At 36.1% G+C, this 19,476-nt stretch overlaps 1 protein-coding gene across 8 annotated transcripts in view; it reads left to right on the forward strand.

The window, feature by feature from the left end:
• The window catches only part of SATB1 (SATB homeobox 1), a 97,511-nt gene that overhangs the window by 39,224 nt on the left and 38,811 nt on the right, over positions 1 to 19,476 (forward strand). For all 8 annotated transcript variants that reach the window (XM_019726015.3, XM_074312792.2, XM_074312795.2 and 5 more), the window contains exons 6-7: positions 8,972 to 9,083; positions 11,408 to 11,862. In XM_019726015.3, the coding sequence (XP_019581574.1) occupies positions 8,972 to 9,083; positions 11,408 to 11,862 (567 nt within the window). The remainder of the gene's footprint in view (positions 1 to 8,971; positions 9,084 to 11,407; positions 11,863 to 19,476) is intronic.

The following is a 19,476-nucleotide window of genomic DNA, read 5'->3' on the forward strand; positions in this document are numbered from 1 at the left end:
TCCGTGGTCCCATCAAAAGCTAAAAACCAGACTGTCTTTTTCTCCCCAATTTTTAGACAGTATGGCATAAAATCTAATAGTGTTCATGTAAAGAAGGGATGCAAATAAGGAATATAGAATCTGTGAAGAGTTATAGATCCTAATTCTAGCATATACTTTTGGAAAAACGGATTGTTCAAACTACTTCAGTTTTTTTTTCTTTTTTCCACTCTGTCGCTTAAAAAATTTTAATAGGCTCTAGTTAGGACCCATAGAATTTGATACAAACTTGGTATCTTTTTTCTGCTGTTTCTAAGCAGATGCTAGAAATTTTAATCTCCATGGAGAATGGGAGATTTAACCCCAGAGGAGCCATCAGAAAAAGAGTCAGCAAACATTGTCCAAGTTGATACAGATTTAGAATTTTAGGAAACAATCTTGTTATAAAATCAAAATCATTGGATTTCAATTTACCTAATAAAAAATTTGTGAAAATCCTATGTGGAGTAGCATAATGTTTAACTTAATGATGAGTATATTTTTAATAATCATAAGCAAGATACCAAGGGACTTGAAATATCCTAAAAATATAGTTGGGGACGTTTACACAATGAGTGCCTGACAATGGATGATGTGTATCACAACGGAATCTTCTTTAGTCACTAAAGGAGACACCATAGGACATCTTTTTGGGAAGACATGTAGATTTCATAGAATGTTAAAGCTGCTAGAAGGGACTTTGGAGATTATCTAGTTCAATTCCCTTCATATTGCAAATGAACCAACGTAAGCTTCTATGTGTAGTTAATTTGAAATAGTACATACTCTTAATACTACTACACCTTTTAACTAATATTTTCTAATTTAAGCTCTTTACTAACATACTCAATTGATTTGAGTAAGAGGGTTTCTGTGTAGTAAGAAAGATCTAGATAGGTGTTTATACAAAAGGACTAGATAGAGAATCTGGTCAAAAGATATTATCTAGTTCTTACGTAAAATTACTTTAATTATGTGGAAAAGTCATATGAACTGTAAACCAACATTTTCTTTAAAAACTATGAATTGCATATTTAAATAATTAAATAAAATTTGGGTTTGAAATGATCACATTTGCATTTTTAGGAGATGTACTAAGACAATTAAAACCAAATTGGATGTGTTCTCTTTGTGCTTCCTTTTGTATTCCTTTAGAGCTTTGTACTGAGTTTCCATTTTTAGCACATTTTAGTAACCCTTATAGGGTTACTTTGTGTGAAAAATGCCGTTTTCAGTCACTGGGATTGATCAAGATGGCAAGAGCTATAACTATGACAATTGGAGTTTAAGTAAAATTTAGAAGTGATTAGTCTCTTCTCAACAAATTGAGATTCTGAATATGCCCCAGTTGTATCTCCCAAGAGAATAGCTTAGAAAGCAATAGAGGATCCAGAGGGAAAGATTTGGGAACATAAGCTAGCATGCACAAACAGAATATTACACTTAGAAATCCTGCCATTTGCTTCTCATAAATTGAAGCCCATTTCCCTTCCTTCCCACCCCCAAATACCAGATGGGAACTACCTGTTAATTTTCAACAAATTCCTTCCATGTCACCATCTCATATGACGCCTTTTAGAGCTTGTTTGCAGTAGTTGATATCCTTTGGGATTAAAAGAAAACCCCAGTTCCTGAGAATCCCTATTAAAATTGTATTTGAATGTGGCGTTGATTCCATCTGATCTGAAATTAAAGTTTGACCTTCGAGTTTTCCACATGCATACAAAAAAACTGCTGGAAAAATTCAGGCCATAGGCAGATAGAATGTGGAGAAAGACATCAGAGTGTATGAAGTTGCACTTCCCACAAAATAAAAATGTAAAAGAATAGAGAGCCAGCAGTTTGACAGATTGTTCAGTAAATGCTCATTTTATTGAAAATTACAAAAAAGGTGCTTAATGCCTCTGTGCCATTAATACAATACATAAAAAGGTTACTGTCAAGATTAGTGTTCCAGTTCTGAAAATTAACTCTAAGGCTTTATGCATCACTCTGCATCAACTGAGAAGTTAAAGGTTTCTGTATATATATTTTGCATGTGCGGACATTTATTTCAAAAAAGAGTTATTTTAGATTTTATGCCAAAGACATTAGAAGTGATGTGCTTTCATTTAAAGCATGGGTATAACCGATACATATATTATAGACAAGCTAGAACCATGAAAATCGCCTTATAGAATTAAACCTGTGCAAGATTATTTCTCTTGCTGCCTCTCTAGAGTATTCCAATTCAAAACATATATTTCTTCCTACAGAAAAAGATATTCAGATTCCTTAGTTGAAATTAATTAGCATTCAGAAACCAGATAGCATGTTTTTGGGTATTCATGAGATCTCTGTTTGAAAAAAAATGTTTTTAACTTGTAGAAATGTGTTGCAACACACAGATGGGAAGAAAAAGAAAAAAAAAATCTCTTTAGCAAGCACTGTGTGTAAAAGGAATATTACATTTTGCACGCTCCTGATTGCTCTGTGTAAACAGTTTTTGACATCTGTCTTTATAGTTTTCGAGGAGAGGAAGACTTTGTTAAAAGAATCATTTTTATACAGCAGTCACCATTTCAGTCTTGCTTTACCTGTATTATGAAAGCAGATGGTCTGCATGTCTTTTGAATATTTATAACTATCAAAAACAATCTCTTGCTATTCACCCTTAGGCTTATGAGATGTCAGGACTGTTCTGGTTGAAAAAAATAATCTTGGGTGTTTACAGAAAGAGGATTACATTAAGCTGAAATGACTATACATTTTCCAGTTTAATATTTGTCCATCAGCTGTTTAATCGTATTTAGATAATTGTGTAAATAAGATGTTGTAGCCTTTGCCCTCTCTGCTGATGGAGCCTGAAAGCTTTAAACATGGGTGAACCACCATTTTGTAGATTTTCTTGCTACCTTCTCCTACCTCAGTTAAACCAACAGCAAGTCTTTAGTAAGTTTTGATCATGGTATCACAGTCTTGTTTAAAAAAAAAAAAAAAAAAAAATAGTGCACAAAATGCCAGTTTGGAGATTCCATGAAATGCTAGGGAGCTGCTAGCTTCCGGTACAGGCTGTTTAGTTTATTAGAGTGTATTGTAATATGCAAATATGGTACCGAACTCCAGTTGCCCTTTAAAGATGACATGGCTTTCTCTTTATTCCCCATGAGCTTGCAGAGCATTGAGGGTATTTGGGAAAACTTTTGGTATAGTGGGGGTTAACTGTTTTTTGACTGGAAGCTGAGCAATCAGAGATAACAGATTTTGCTGTGGTTGGTTGATTTGGCAGAAAAGCATGAACAGTTTTGGTTTAAATGATTGAATAACCTGATTAGCATTGTTTTGGGGTGGGTTTTTTTTGTTGTTGTTAAAGGCACAACAAAGCAATTTTAAGGTAATCAGATCACTGCCTTTTCCCATTTGATGAACCTTTTTTTCAGAAGGCCTCACCTTTCTCCAAACCTCTTCGTTGGCCACTAAAATGACCAGGTAGAAAAATAAAACCATCTTTCTTTAGTTTCTGAATCTGTTATAAATATATACCTACAGAGTATGTCCTATTCTAGCAGAGGTTTGAAAGGATATAACATTTTTAAAAATTATGTAACCTCCACCAATTCCTTCTGGGTTTTTTTGTTGTTTTTTTTTGTTTTTCAGTTTTAGAGACCTGCAGTATTTTAGAGCAAAGGTTCAGAATGTTCTAACTGCATCTAAGTCAGGCTTTAGAAAAATTCCACCCTTACCTTTTCACAATTAGAAAGGTTATAAATAATGTATTTGGCTGAAAAGGAAGCTCAGCCTGTGGCAGATGGTATTCTAGAGTGCCGGGGTTTCTGTGAAGATGGCATTCTTTCAGATCGGAACTTCAGCAGACTCCCAGAAAGAACCAAAGCTCCTCATAGGGAGCAGACATGTGCTTTATGGATCTTAGAAAAGCTTACAACTTGGCTCCTAGGATGAGAGTACCGTGTCACACTGGGGTTATGAGACCCATAGCCAATTTCTGCTGCCTTTCAAATTCTATTTCCCAGCGCTGGGAGCTGTGGCCTATTCAGTGTTTGGTGTTGTGCGTAGCATTTGAACTTGGGATTTAAGCTGACTGAGTTTTGTCAGCCTGATTACTTTATTCCCTGAGCATTGATGTTTTACGTAGACTGGCCACTGAGTAGGAAAACTTGTGATACCAGTTGTGTCTTTCTAAAGTGCTTTGGAGAGCTCAAATGAACAGGCACCAACAAGTGAACTGGAATGACATAACTACTGAGCAACTGTGACTTCTGAGACATCTGTGTGGATGCATTTTGAAAAACCTGGGAAGGGATCTCTTGCAAATTAATAGGATTTTTAAACTATGAGTTTTATTGTGACTAAAAGTGATGGATTTAAAAGATTCATTGACAATTAAGCTGCCATTTACCTTTGACCTTTAAGAGAAAAAGAAAGAAAGGGTTTTTTGGTAGCCTCAGTAATGGCTTATTTTAGTGCCCTTTTATTGGTCATCTAATATGTGCCCAGCGCTGTGATGAGTGCCCACTATTTGGAGATAAGACCCAAGGCTCACTGTCCAGTAAAAAATCAACAGCATGACAAGTGCCATAGTGGTACTATATGTGAGATGTTTGGGGAGTCAGGAAAGGCAGAAGTAGAGATACCTGAAATATATCCTCAGAGATGAGCAGCTGTTAGCTAGAGATGGGAGAGGGCACTGCTCAATCATCCAAGTGAGGGAAGTGATGTGTGTCGTCTTGATGTCAGCTACCAAATACAGGCCAACTTTAGAAGATAGCCACCCAATTGGAATATTGCAACAAGTAGAAATACTCTTTTTCCTTGGTGTTTTCCCTTGTTACCCCTTGACCTGACTTGTAACTTAATAATTTAATTAGTACACTTTTCATTCTTCATAAGAAAATGTATTTGACTTAAAATATATCATTTGAAAATTTGATCTGATACCTTTCTGTTATTTGCAGCGTAGTCTTTTGACCTGAAAGGTGATCATACAGTAAAAGCCCAATGAGGAGATGGTAGCAGAGGGTTGGCTTGTCATAGTAATTAACATCTCTTAGGTCCACACATGGTATGTTCCAGGCACTGTGCAGATTTCATCACACTCATTATTTTATTTATTGTCTGTCCAAGGGCAGATAGTATGTCTCATTAAGTCATTTTTGTAGTGACTTGCCCAGTGCTTGGCACATAGTAGGATTTCAGTAAATACATGCTGAATGAGTGAAAAAATAATCCTGGAATGAATAGATTCTCAGAATAACCCCATGGGGTGAGTGCCACTATCTTTGCCATTTAGGATGGGAGTTGTGATAGAATAGGCAATTTGACTAGGGTCACATGACCAGTCTGTGGCACATCTTAGACATAAATGCAGATTTAGTTGATTCTGTTCATCAAATGAACATTTAGTGTTTATGTAATATATGCCAGGCATTTGGGCTGGAAAAGAATATGGAACCCAGACCTGCATGAACTCACAGCCATGTGTAATCTTTTCTTTTTTTTTTTTAAGATTTTATTGGGGAAGGGGAACAGGACTTTATTGGGGAACAGTGTGTACTTCCAGGCCTTTTTTCCGAGTCAAGTTGTTGTCCTTTCAATCTTAGTTGTGGAGGACGTAACTCAGTTCCAGGTCCAGTTGCCGTTGCTAGTTGCAGGGGGCACAGCCCACCATCCCTTGCAGGAGTCGAAACCGGCAACCTTGTGGTTGAGAAGATGCGTTCCAACCGACTGAGCCATCTGGGAGCTCAGCGGCAGCTCAGCTCAAGGTGCTGTGTTCAATTTTTAGTTGCAGGGGGCGCTGCCCACCATCCCTTGCGGGAGTCGAGGAATTGAACTGGCAACCCTCTGGTTGACAGCCCGCGCTCCAACCAATTGGGCCATCCAAGAGGCAGCTCAGCTCAAGGTGCTGTGTTCAATCTTAGTTGCAGGGGACAGAGCCCACCATCCCTTGCGGGACTCGAGGAATTGAACCTTGTGGTTGAGAGCCTACTGGCCTATATGGGAATCGAACCGGCAACCTTCGGAGTTAGGAGCATGGCGCTCTAACCACCTGAGCCACCGGGCTGGCCCATGTGTAATCTTTTTAAATTAATGTCTCCTTTTGATTGACATAAGAATCCCAAGCTTGTATCCTTAAAAACGTGTATCTCTGTACATCCCTGCTACCTAGGAAAATATTACCAACTTTGAATTTTTGTCATTTGTACTATCAAAACAATAGGTGTTTCTTTATGATTTTCCAAATTTAAGACCACAGTATTGAATATTTTTTCAAATGCCACAGGCCCCATAAGATTCTGAAACCTCTCTTCCCTGCCCTTGAAATTCACTAGTGTAGTCAGATGCCATGCTAAGATTTCAATAAGGATTTTATCACAGGAGGAAGAAAAGAAAGCATCTTGCAATGGGTACATATGAAATGTATTGCATATTATTCCAATAAAAGTTGAAGTGACCCCAAGTTACCTGAATTATGGAATATTTACTAGGCCCCCAAAAGCACAGGAAGATAGATCATCTAAAAAGCTGCTTTGGCATGCATCGTTACCTGTAGGGTTAGCCTTTTTATTTATGTCTTGCTTAGGCTCGTATTTACATTAATCAGAGTTGTCCAAGCACACACCACTTGACAGAGTAGAGAGCATTCAGAAAGACACTTAAAGACAGAGCCTACCAATTTAGGATTAAGCAAGGGCAAGGGAAGCTTTGATGATGCACATATGGATATTATTTTTCACATATGGATGGTAATGAACTACATAGCACTATTACATATGGGCTCTAGTTTTATGAAAATATTTCAGACTTTTGTTTCCTACACTATGTATTCTCCCTCCTACCCCCATATATTTTGCTCACCGTTGGTGTACTGATTCACATTAAATTGAGATGATCTGTTTACATATTTGTCTTCCTAATAGACGGTACATTCCTATAGGCAGAGGGTGTGTCTTATCTGCCTTAGTATTCCTAGTACCAACCAGGCACATAGCAGGTGTGCAATAAAGAGCAAATATGATATATAGAACTAATGGCAAACTGAAGTAGACTGGATATTTGTCAGAAACCTCAGCAAAATTTAGATATTCCAAACATTTCAGAAAATTAAGACTTAAGCTACATCTAAAATTTATATGTACTATTATATTAACATTTAAGAAAGTGCCAGAATGTCTAGGTGTAAGAGTAATAATTTTTTAAAAATTGGACCAAAGTGGAAGAACATCAACTGTCATCCATTTTCAGAATCACCGTTATCCATCAGCGATCTCAATAGTTTTATTAGTGTCTGACTTTATTGATCCATTATTACAATAGAGTAAGGGTGATTGAAGCTGACAGATTGTTAACTGGATCAGGTAATCTTCTGGCTCTGGTTCTGGCAACCTTGCTAAGTATCTTTTTGTACTCTGGACTGAGGAAGAAGGCTCTTAGTAAAATTGCAAGCTACTGGATTAATGGCAGGGCATCATGAGCCCATTAAGAATGTCTTTTTAGAGAAATAAAGTGGGAAAAGGACTATAAAGTAGAAAGTGTCAAAAAAAAATAGATGTCACAACGCCTCTTAGGAAAGATAGCCGTGTTTTACATAAATAATGCAACTCTAGCTTATCCTTCACTGGAAGTTCTTCAAGGTTTACATATTATGGGAATGTATTCATATTACAAAATTAACACTGATAATAGATGTCAGGAGAATCCGTAATAACCAAATGAGACTTAAAGTAGCTAAAAGAAGATAATGTCTAAAAGTATTTTTGTCCCCAAACTGGCTTTTCTGGTTGTTCACTGCCTCCCAAACAATGCTGCCTTCTGTAAACTAATTCACCCTAGACCAACGGAAGTCTGAAATGTAAGTTCTGAGGTTTCTGCACCATAGGAACGGGATAGATTGGAGCTCCAAAGTTGAATTGTTCCTAAGACTCAGTTGGAAATTAACTTAGCTGCGACTCGAGAATATGGGTGGTATGGTTCCAAATAACTGTGAATTAAGTCACTGAAATTACCATAACCAAAATTTGCTAGGAAGAAAACACTTTTCTTTGTTGAAAATGAGTTTTAAAAAATTTGTAGTAATACATGAAAATCATCGTCATTTTTGTCTTTTTTATATGTTAAACTGTTGACTGCTTTCAGGGCTTTTGTTAAAAGCAGGATGAAGACAAGTGACAAAATAGGTCATTTTCTTTTTTGCGGTATCTGTGAGAAATTTAGTAAGCATGAAAAGTATATATTTAAAATTTCTATGGTTTGAAATTCAAAATTCAAGCTTTACTGTAGATGAAGCTAGCAATAAGATTGTAGAATGGTTTTTTGGTCTGCAAAGAATCTCTTTGAATATTGGTTTTCTCCTTGAGGCCAACCTTTGAACAGTGTTAAAGCAGTTAATGCATTTCCAATTGAAATCCAAACAATAGGTGTGGAAAGTACAACTGGTGTTTCTCAAACTTTAATGCAAAGGCAAATACCCTCGGGATTTTGCTAAAATGCAGGTGCTGGTTGACTAGGTCTGGGGTGGTGCTGGAGATGATGCATTTCTAAGAAGCTTCCAGGTGATGTTGATATTGTTGGTCCCTGGGCCATACTTTGAGCAGCAAGGATGGTAGAGTACAGTCACTAAACCTCAAAGTAGCACTTATTTATGAATTACAATCATAGAACCGTCTTCACGTTGTCAGCCTAGGAATAGATGACACTGATGGAGGTTCCATAAATACTAGAGCAAAGCCTGTGGGTTTGATAGCTTGATACTCGTCTCAATGGTCAGCTGCTTTCGACTTAAATAAGCATTTGATGGTCTACTTAATTTTAAGAAGTCGAAGCTTTCGATTAAGTGTAAACAAAAATGTATTAGTACTCAGTTAATTAAAAAAAAATTACAGTTTCCACAATTGAAATCTTTTCTGTGTTCCATCTTGTGCTGCTATGTATTACAAATGTTTCTCCCCTCTTCATGCAGAGTATGATTTCTTCCATTGTGAACAGCACTTACTATGCAAATGTCTCAGCAGCAAAATGTCAAGAATTTGGAAGGTGGTACAAACATTTCAAGAAGACAAAAGATATGATGGGTAAGCAAAAACCGTTGCAGTGGTGGCTACATACCATTATGTGTCATTTGGAAGTTTATAAAAGTCACATCTAAAGCCAGGTCTTTTGATTGCCCAATTAGAGATCAATTTAGAATGTTTCTTTGAGGGTGGGGAGTGGGTATGAGTATAATGAGATAATTAAATTCAATAAATGTTTGTGTTTAAATCAGCCAAACTGACTTGGTTGTCAGACGTGCAGGAAATCGAGGCGTGAGGAAGGGAGCTGTCATTTTTTAACATCTCAGTGAAGACCTAACCAGGCCTTGAATAACTAATATTCGCTGTGATTTCTCTCAGAGATAAATCATGCTTTTATGGTTTTTGTTTCTGTTCCACAGAAAAATAACGTGTCTGTTTCTACATCCAATTTTTAAAGATATTAAATTGTATTTATAGTTTCCACAATTGAGAGCCAGTGATTTTTATATCCCTAATCCCTGGCCCCCCATGTAGGCACTTTAGTGAGCATACTGCTTTACCCTACATGCCAGAAAAAATCATTGCATCATTTCTAAATTTTTAATTCCAGTATAGCATCCTATCATAACATGTAACTTTACGTCAATATTTGTTACTCAAAAAATGCATTAAAATTATCTACAGTGTAAAATGACAGATAAAAGTTGTGTACTGTACTTTAGCATTTAGATTATGACATTTTCTCCCTATTGAGTTGGTTAGTGTTTGCAAAAGCAAACACTGGTTAAGGTTAAGGTTTTAATTTCTATTAATGTTTTTTTCACATGCTTGTACCTTCCAAATAATATATTTTAAAATAATATAGGAGTGGGATGTTTAATATGCATAGCATTATGCCCTGCTTTAAATGTATTTCTGTTTACTTCTATTAACCTTCATTTAATAGCAACAACACCTTCTAAAGATTTTAAGAGACAAGAGAACCTGAATTTTGAGCATGTTTTAGCTTTTAATATTTGAAGCAAAACCATCCATCTACCAAAACAGATTCTTTGCCTTTTATAGCTTAGAGCTATAATGAAGACAATGCATCATTTTTGGAATAATTGCTTGAATTACTATTTCCTGTGAATGGCCCACTTGGGCTGATATCACTGGTAGAAATGGAAGGTTTCTTCCCCAATTCTTAGTTATATTTTGCATACATCAGTGATCATAGCAATATGATAAGTTCCTCTAAACATAAAATCTGAATATGTAGTGAAAAGAGAAATGATGATTAAAATCCAGTCTATACATGGGAAGTACGATGTGCTATTTGGAAAGGCTCACCTGTTTCCATACAGCACCACGCTCAGCTTTTCCAGTCAAGAGCATCAAACCAGTCTCCTCCTTGCAGCAGCTAAGCATTTGACACACTTAGCGCTGACTCTCAGCCAGAACACTGAGAAATCTAGCCAAGGGAGAAACATTCATCTTGGGTAGGTGGTAATAAATTGCAAAATCGTGACAGTATCACCACTGTACCAGAACAACTCCCTGCCCCTTCCCTGAAAGATTGTGTTTATCATCGGGTGATAGCCATAGCTTCTTCAAGAAACATTTGGGTCTTAGCAACATTGGGTAGACTGGCTTCTAATCCAATAAATCATATACTTCATTCTAAGAAATATTTGCAGATCTACCTGCAGCCCATGATGGTTAGAATTAAATGAAGCAAGCCATATAAGATACTAAGTCCGGTGTTCAATATGTACTCAGATATTATTACTTATCATTATGACCACTTTCATTATTTATTATATTGATTGCTTTTTTTATATTCATGTCTGGGTAAAAATTGAACGTACATAATAACATTTATATCATCTTTTATTCTTTCAAACTTTTTGCCTAGAGTAATAATAGTTAATATAGATCATGAGAAAATACTTGTATATTTCTTTTTTTCTTTAGTTGCATATGATGTGTTTTCTTAGCTCAGTTCATTTTTTTTGCCCTAGCTGCCTATAAGTAAATGGCATTCTTTTAGAAGCTATCTTTAGTAAACATTGCGTATAAGCCTTCTTGGGGTAATGAGAATGAATAATAGTTTGACCCCAAAACTAGTACATAGAATTTGAAAATAATAGATGTATTTCATGCCTTAAATCTAAACCACATTATAAAATTAGATCAGAAGCACTGTCCCACTTTTAAAATTTGTGGATTTGTGCAGAAGGGGAAAGGAACACAGTGGGTTGAGTTCCATCTTGAGATTTTCTTAGTTTAATTGGGTCTTAGATGTGTCCTGTGCCTACTGTTTCTATTTAAAAAATGATCAGAAATCCCATCAATACCCATCATTGTTGGCTTAACATAATTTTACTTTTTGTCCATTTTAGTTGAGATGGATAGTCTTTCTGAACTTTCCCAGCAAGGTGCCAACCATGTCAACTTTGGCCCGCAGCCGGTCCCAGGGAACACAGCCGAGCAGCCTCCATCCCCTGCGCAGCTCTCCCATGGCAGCCAGCCCTCTGTCCGGACCCCTCTTCCAAATCTGCACCCTGGGCTTGTGTCAACGCCCATCAGTCCTCAATTGGTCAACCAGCAGCTGGTGATGGCTCAGCTGCTGAACCAGCAGTATGCAGTGAATAGACTTTTAGCCCAGCAGTCCTTAAACCAACAATACTTGAACCACCCTCCCCCTGTCAGTAGATCTATGAATAAGCCTTTGGAGCAACAGGTTTCAACCAACACAGAGGTGTCTTCCGAAATCTACCAGTGGGTACGTGATGAACTGAAACGAGCAGGAATCTCCCAGGCAGTATTTGCACGTGTGGCTTTTAACAGAACTCAGGTTAGTTTTGTTTTATTTGTTAATGATTCTTTAGTGTCTTTCTTTGGTCCCATCTATACTAATGTTTATTCTTTTACTTTGTGCTAACATCCTTCTTTCTCTTCATGGGATCAGATTGTCTGTTCCTGGTGGTGCCTAAGTTTTATCATGCCTTTCTCTGTCATAAACCTCCTCTACTAAGAGGAAGCTGTGTACAAATTGATCCTAATTTAGGGGCTTTGAAAGATAAATATCAAAAATGTTTCAAACTAGCATTACCTGTGCTTTTACATAATGGAATCACAGACTGTTAGTAGTGGCAGGTTGAGAAAAGTTGCATGACTTGGTGTCATGCAGGATCTCAGCTCCTGCTCCCCGCACAAGAACGCAGGACATGGTGAGGCCAAAAAGGAACAACGGAGCCATAAATAGGGGAGTCATACCACTATATTCTCTCTGGCGGCTGGGTTGGAGACACAGGGAGCAGGAGCCACACGATGCACAATCCGCCCTACGTTTCTCTGCCAACCAACCCCCTAGCGTAGCCACGGCAGTTATATTAGTGGCTAATGACTAGCCGGTAACAGCTAATGGCCACCCAGCCACAGCGGATGGCCATCTAATAACTGAGCCAGCACCTTTCCATGTGAGGCTGAGAGTCTGGAAACTGCTCTCCTGGACTCTGTCCCCACACTTGGTCAAGGCCACTGGTAGGATTCCAGGCTTCTAGCTTACTGTCTTTCCCATGTTGATACCTACATCAAATATGAGTATATAAATATGCCCTACTGAATTCCTTTACAACTTAAAAAAAAAAAAAAAAAATTCTTGGGACTCAATAGCAATTTCTGCCATTTAATTCCAAGTAGCCATTTAGAAAAAATATCTGACTTACTAGCATAAAATGTTTCTTAGCTTTGTCCCCTCCCCTCTTTACAGTATTAGTGTTCTTCCCAACCTCATGAAGAGGCCCTGGGGTAAGTTTGATCTGCAGGCCTTAGTCTGCAGACTTCTCATCACTGAGATCTGCATGTACCCCTTGGGTCCACGCCTTTGTCCTCCTGGGCAAATTCCTGTGAAGATATTATCATCCTGGAAGAGGTTTAGAGGGACAAGGAGAAAGGGTGATAAGAGATGAGAGCCCTGTGAGAAATATAGTTGAAAAGTCCTGAACAAATTCTATTCAACTGTGAATGAGAAGATTTCTAATTTCTTTTTTTGGAAACTAGTATGGTATATGTGGTGTTTATTTTTGGCCCAGGCACACACGCAAAAACCCCCAAAGAACATGTAATTTTGATTAGAATGAGGACATTATATACTTTCAACTTACTTGTTTTACCACTGTTCTTTCTTTTGTCAATTTTTTGGGGGGACCTGACACATACTTTCCTCTCATATATAAGTTATTTTGCTTATTACATGATTAAAAGAATACAATTCTGGTACAAAAATAATCTAGTATTAATTCCTTGTTGGCATAGCTTCCATACCTGCGAGAATCCCAGCTGTGTCTTATTTTTGGCTTCCCTTAACTGGATGGAAATTTAGGCGGCCTTTAACTCAGTGTTTATTTTCAGTTTCTTTATCTGTTTTTTTGTACATAATTTGCCTATTTTAAAAAAAAACAAAAACAGTTGCAGAACGTTATGTCAGGTTAAAATTGTATGATTTTTACCTAGTTCTGCATTTTCACAACTTTAAAAAAAAATGTGTTCATTATTAGCTGGTAAATTTAATATGGTACCAAATTCAGCTGGGTGGATAATTATTTTAAAAAATCAAGTGAATGAAGGGATGGATGAATGAATGAATCAAAAGTCAACCTTCTAGATACTGCTGTTTCTGGCAGCATTCTTTATTTTTGTAAGAAGCAGTCACTGCTAGTAGTTCTCAGTACTGGGCAAAAAATAGGTCTGTACATAAAAGTTCAATAAAATGCTTGTTGAATTGAATTTAAAAGCCCACAGACAAAGACAACATTGATATAGACACAAATGACATATAGATTTACTGATAAGTATTTTAAAAACTGAGCAAATTATTTCTTAAAGCATTGAGGGAAGTATATTTTGTATGGTGAAGAATGACACAAGTCCAGCTGAAGGGTATGAGGGTGACGTTGCCACCCCTTGGTACTGTTTTTCTTCTCTTGGGTTATGATGTCACAGCCATTACTCTAAAGAGCTGACCATTTGTTCTGCCTTTCTCACACTGACAAATTCCACAGATATCTGTAGGATTTGTTACTAGATAAAAGGCCAAACTATCTTTTTATGCCATATTAATCTCTTTGAAAAGATAGTCATCTCTGGTTAACATCAAAAACAGTAATGTTCTTTTTCGGAGGATGAGAGGAGAATGAAAACCTGGTGCAGCTTGATCTCAATCTCTGTTTATTAATAATAGCCAATTAAAAAAAAAAAGTCATTACCAAAATACTGTTTGGAACCCTGGGTGATAGAGGAGTTTGGTTTTAAACCTTTATGTTGATAAGCGGTACTCCTCAGTGGAAGTGGATGTTGAGCCGTATTTGAAGCTGTTTGATTTAAGTAATTTTCCATGTACATTGAATTGTTCACTGTTGGGGAACTAGGTTTTGAACACTCAAGTGTGCATGTATTTTAGCTGGTCATACTAAAAACCACACACATGCTTGTGTGTGCACACACAGCTGCATTTATTTTAATGATTATACATTCATATGAATGCATGTAGTGTGTTTATTTCAAAGTGTATGCATTTCGGTAAAAGCAGGTGCAGAATGAGAGTGTATGGTGTGAGTATGGAGTACGAAAATACGCATGCTAATGCATATGTATAGACAAGGAGCTCTGCAGAGTTAAATCGCACATCACACATTGTGTGCACTTATTACAATGTGCAATTCCAATTCCAAGTTTAAAAAATTAATGTAAAATACATACATACAAATGCAGTTATATATGGTGAGGTAAAGACATTGGTGCCTTATAAACAGTGTGGTAAAACATCAGAATAATACATAATGCTGTTATGATGAGAAAATTTGGTCGTTGACAGCTCTGTATAACTTTAAAATCCTGGATTTCATGTTTTAACTCTTAATTGGAGAATTTTCTCATCATCTTAATTGGGTGTCCTAAATCAAATCATAACCCCCCTCTTAAGACTTTCACACATAATTATTAAAGAAAAAAAGTCTACCTTTCTGAAAATTTATAGTGAAATGTATATTATTACTTGTTTTAAGGACTTTTTCCCCTTTTGAATTGATGGGCATATGTTCTTTAATTGCTACTGAAGACACCAGCTTTTAGCATGTATCATTCATTCAGTTATGCCTACTTGATATCTTTTTAATGGAAACCTGTGGCTAAAAATAATAGCCAAAGCTTCCAGATTTATACTTTGCTATATATGCCAATTCACTTCTCTGTATTATTGCTATTAAAGGTTGTGATAGAAGAAAATATATTCTTTAGTGCCTTTAAAAAAGTAAAACCCAGAGTTTAACTCTAATCCCATTCTGTGGCTTTTTCCCTCCCCCACCCCCTTGTCTTTGGCACACTTTATTTTCCAGTAAAATGAAGAATGAAGATGGATTATTCAAAACTGATAACAGTAATGGACCATCATGTAATGTTTTATTGAATTTGAGTTCTGTAAATTATGTGGTGGAGAGAAATTTGCCTGCTTAAGTATAACAGAAATTGCTACTGTGTTTCTATAATTCTTCACAGTGTAATTTAAGAAAAGTCCACTATCCATATCACTATTGAATAAAAGGTAAAAAGGTGCTATTACCCCAATGTGACAGCTCTCGTTTAGCCTCCCAAATGACAGAGATAAATGTGTCTGCTTATAACATATTTGGCATGAGTCCAGCCTAGTAGGTGGAGTTTGAAAATAGTCTTTCACCTGGACATGTGATTAAAAATTCACCAAACGACAGAGGCAGGTAGCCTTGAAGAATATTCTACATATTTTCTTTTTAGATGGGAGGTTTTATCAAATCATATTTTCCTTCTGAGGGCTTTGAAGTTCCATGAAACTGATAAAATCTATTTGAATCAGTGATTATGTTCAAAGAGGAGACAAACGGGAGGCCAGACAGGCTTTTTGTTCAGATTGGCAGTCTCTTTTGCTTATCTGCTGTTTTAAAGAATTCATAATTAGCAGTTGGAAGTACTGATAATATTTATTGAAAGTTTTTTTTCTTTCTTTTACAATTACTAATGAATTTTACTTGTAATAACTTGTAAACTCTTTTTGGAACGTAAAAAAGCTTTAGGAATTCATCAGTAAGTTCACCTTTTAATGGAAAAATAAGAATTCTCAACCACCATGAGATGACAATACAAAATCATTTTTTATTTCCATGTATAGAGCACCTATCGAATTATTTGAAGCTGTGAAGTCCCAATGAAAAGCAGCTTCTCATTTCCAATAAAAATATTCATGAGGAGCTGGTAACTTACTACCGAACAAACATACAAATTCTCAAGTTCTTCTCAGAAACAAGATGGCTAATGATTTTAATTTCATTGAACAAATTTATTGAATACCTATGGTGCACAATATTGATGACTTGTTTTAGTCCTGGTGTTTTAACACATTCTCTGAATTAGCAAGTAGGTACATGATGACCTTGACATATTATTTTTTAGCACAAAGAAGAATTTTTGGTAAGAGATCCCTCCTATTATCCTCTGTGAGGGATTACTACAAATGACCTTGACCTAACTTGGCAAGTCTGAACTGTATTTTCGACTATGGAAAATGGGAAACAGGGGCCACATACGTCTTGAATCCATAAATGCAACTGTTCTGGTAACAGTAACCTCAACAGGACCAAAATATTCATTCCCGTATCCAGAATCTAATAGCAGTCATTTTGCATCCAGAATTTTTCTCAAGTGACATGATTTTTTTTTTGTAATTAACACATTCTAATCAAAACATTTTTTAACAATATTTTCAAGCATTTCCACCAGGGGGCACTCCCCTCATTGAAAGCCTGGGCCAAAAAATAAAATAAAATTTAAAAAACCCCGAAGATTTCTAAAACACCTGAGATGTCTACACTGGCTGCCTTAGAACTCTTTGAGTGTCCCAGGGTTTAAGGTACCACTTTAGACCTTCAGCATATTACAAGCAGAAAAACTGCACTTGCTCCAATTGAATAATTAAGTGGAAATAAAATTTTGCCCCTAAACCACTTTATATGCTCAAATGGGAAGTCATGCCAACATCAAAATATGGGTAAAGAAATTTCTAAACTCTCTCCCAAGTGACCAACCTACTGTCTTCTACTTTATACCATATACAAATGTCTTATTAGCAAGACTTGATAGAGAACATTATATATTTTTTCACGTTTGTTTTTCTCATTATAGTTCTCTGCTGTCTCAGGAAATATTTTTCAAGAAAGAGATGATATGTTATTATTTTGTTATTTGAAATTTATAAATGTCTAATTTCAAATCTCCCAAATATAATAACATCCTAAAGGTTTATAGACTCTCTTTTGACCTAAGCTATTTTTTAAATTATTGAACACTTAATGTAGATAAATATCTTACAGAGTGCCGCATAACTTTTCATTGAAATCTCACCTTAAGTAAATTAATATTTACCAATAGAATTTACCCATGGATAGCATATCTTGTTTTTAAGTTTCTATCACCTATTTGCGGTTTTTTTCCTTTTGTGATCTGAATATACATAATTAATCCACTTAGTAAATATTTATCACTTACATGGTAGACATTGTGCTGGGATGACAAAAATGAATATTAGATTATTATACTCAAGAAATTTGTAACATTCTATTTCGGTGTATTGTATGTTTCTATCTCTCTACTTCTGTTTGGTTAATATACATTACTTTGCCAAGCACACTTTTTGCTACATAACATTTGGTGGGGATGAGTGGAGATCAAAGATTATTTTTTTACACCTATTTTCAAACATTTTTTGAGACCTGTATTTTTTGGTTTCGATGTGACACATCAAAAACACAGTCAATCTAATTAGTTGGCCTTGTGAAAATTAAATAGCTGGGTGACTGCCTGTTTGAATTTTAGTTAAATTGACTGGATATTTTGTCTTGTATAAACACAGTTGCAACATTAGTTATCAGTATTAAGAATGAAAGGATACATGTCCTTCATTCTTTAGTCACATTTCTTATGGTGAAACTGAAAGTTTGGGTCCAGTTTCCAGACTTCACTTGCGTACACCAAGTGAGAGATTAAAATTTACTCTTAAGCCCCCTGAGCCTATTGCAGGTTCTTTTCTAATAGCCAATAAATCATTTTTAAAGTGGACAGTGTGTTTTTACTGTCTGCACCCAACTGTTACATTTGGGTAATATGGTACATTATCCCTGAGGAATTGGAGACAAAACTAGGTTTGCACTTCTAGAAAACCATGAAAAAACCCAAATGTCATAATCTTGGGGCTTGATTATTTTGACATGACACTTTACCTTCCCTTCTCCAAATACACCCTTTCACCCTTTCTGCAGGGTTATTGGAAAGTGAAATTTGCAAACTGGATAGAAATCTTGACAACATTTTATTCTTAGCTATATTGTGATAAACAGATATTCTCCCAAATGCAGAAAGCAAATATGCCTTGGTATTCCAGGCATTATTTCATATACAAGATTGAAGAGGTAAGTGCTGCCAGCCCCTATCAAATGGACAGAAAAAATTTCTAATCCTTCTGTTTTATATGATCCCTTAAACAAAATTGGGGAAAACCACCCATTTTTTGAAAGCATTTTTCCAAAAGTTAAAAAAAAAAAAAAATGCTGTATTATTTGGGGGAGAGAGACATCTTAAAGGAGTTTACTAATGGTTTGTAAATTTCTTCTGTCATTAATAAGTATTTTTATGCCTCAAGAAATTTGACAATTACAGAATTTGATAATATTCTTTTCTTTGGCATGCTATGATGGATTTTTGTAATGTGGAAAAGGGGTTATGTATTTCAAATTTAATCTATGGTTTCTGAAGTTCAAAATTGCAACCTGTTACCTGGAGTAATCAGTATATAGTTTCTTTAAATGGTAAATAGAAAGAATCACTTGTCATTGATTCTAGTAATTTGAAAATTACGGAATAACTTAAAATATTTTTGTTGGTGAAAACAGCATAAGTCTTAGATGATGCTTTCCTTAAATTCTTTTTTCTAATATGTTGCAGTTCATTTTCTACGAAAGTTCTGTTTTCTGGAATTGGCTTTGTATCTTTACATATTGGGCTGTTGGCATTCCACTGCCTTTGTCTAGGCAGCTTGAGAACTATACAGCTCAATGCTGTTGTATTATGAGCATTTCATTTATCCTTAACTTCCCTCCATCGTCTCTCTGTGAAAGATTTCATGGCATGTTAAGCTACTCAAAGGAAGGAGATCAATTAGGCAGTTTCAGTTTATGTTATATGTAAAGCAGATGCTTAATAAAATTAAGAATACAATTGAGGCTCTCTTCTCTACCACTTCAATTGTAACTAATATATTCGTATGTAGAATTAATGCTTCTGACTGTTCATTTTCTAAACAGTGGAGAAGAAAAGGGAAGGATCACTGCTAGCTGGGCCGAGAATGGGAGCAAGCTCACTCATCCAGTGTCTGTCATTCCCTGCA

Source organism: Rhinolophus sinicus, chromosome 5 (genome assembly GCF_057876585.1).
Source record: "Rhinolophus sinicus isolate RSI-liver-muscle chromosome 5, RSI-T2T, whole genome shotgun sequence".
NCBI lineage: Eukaryota > Metazoa > Chordata > Mammalia > Chiroptera > Rhinolophidae > Rhinolophus > Rhinolophus sinicus.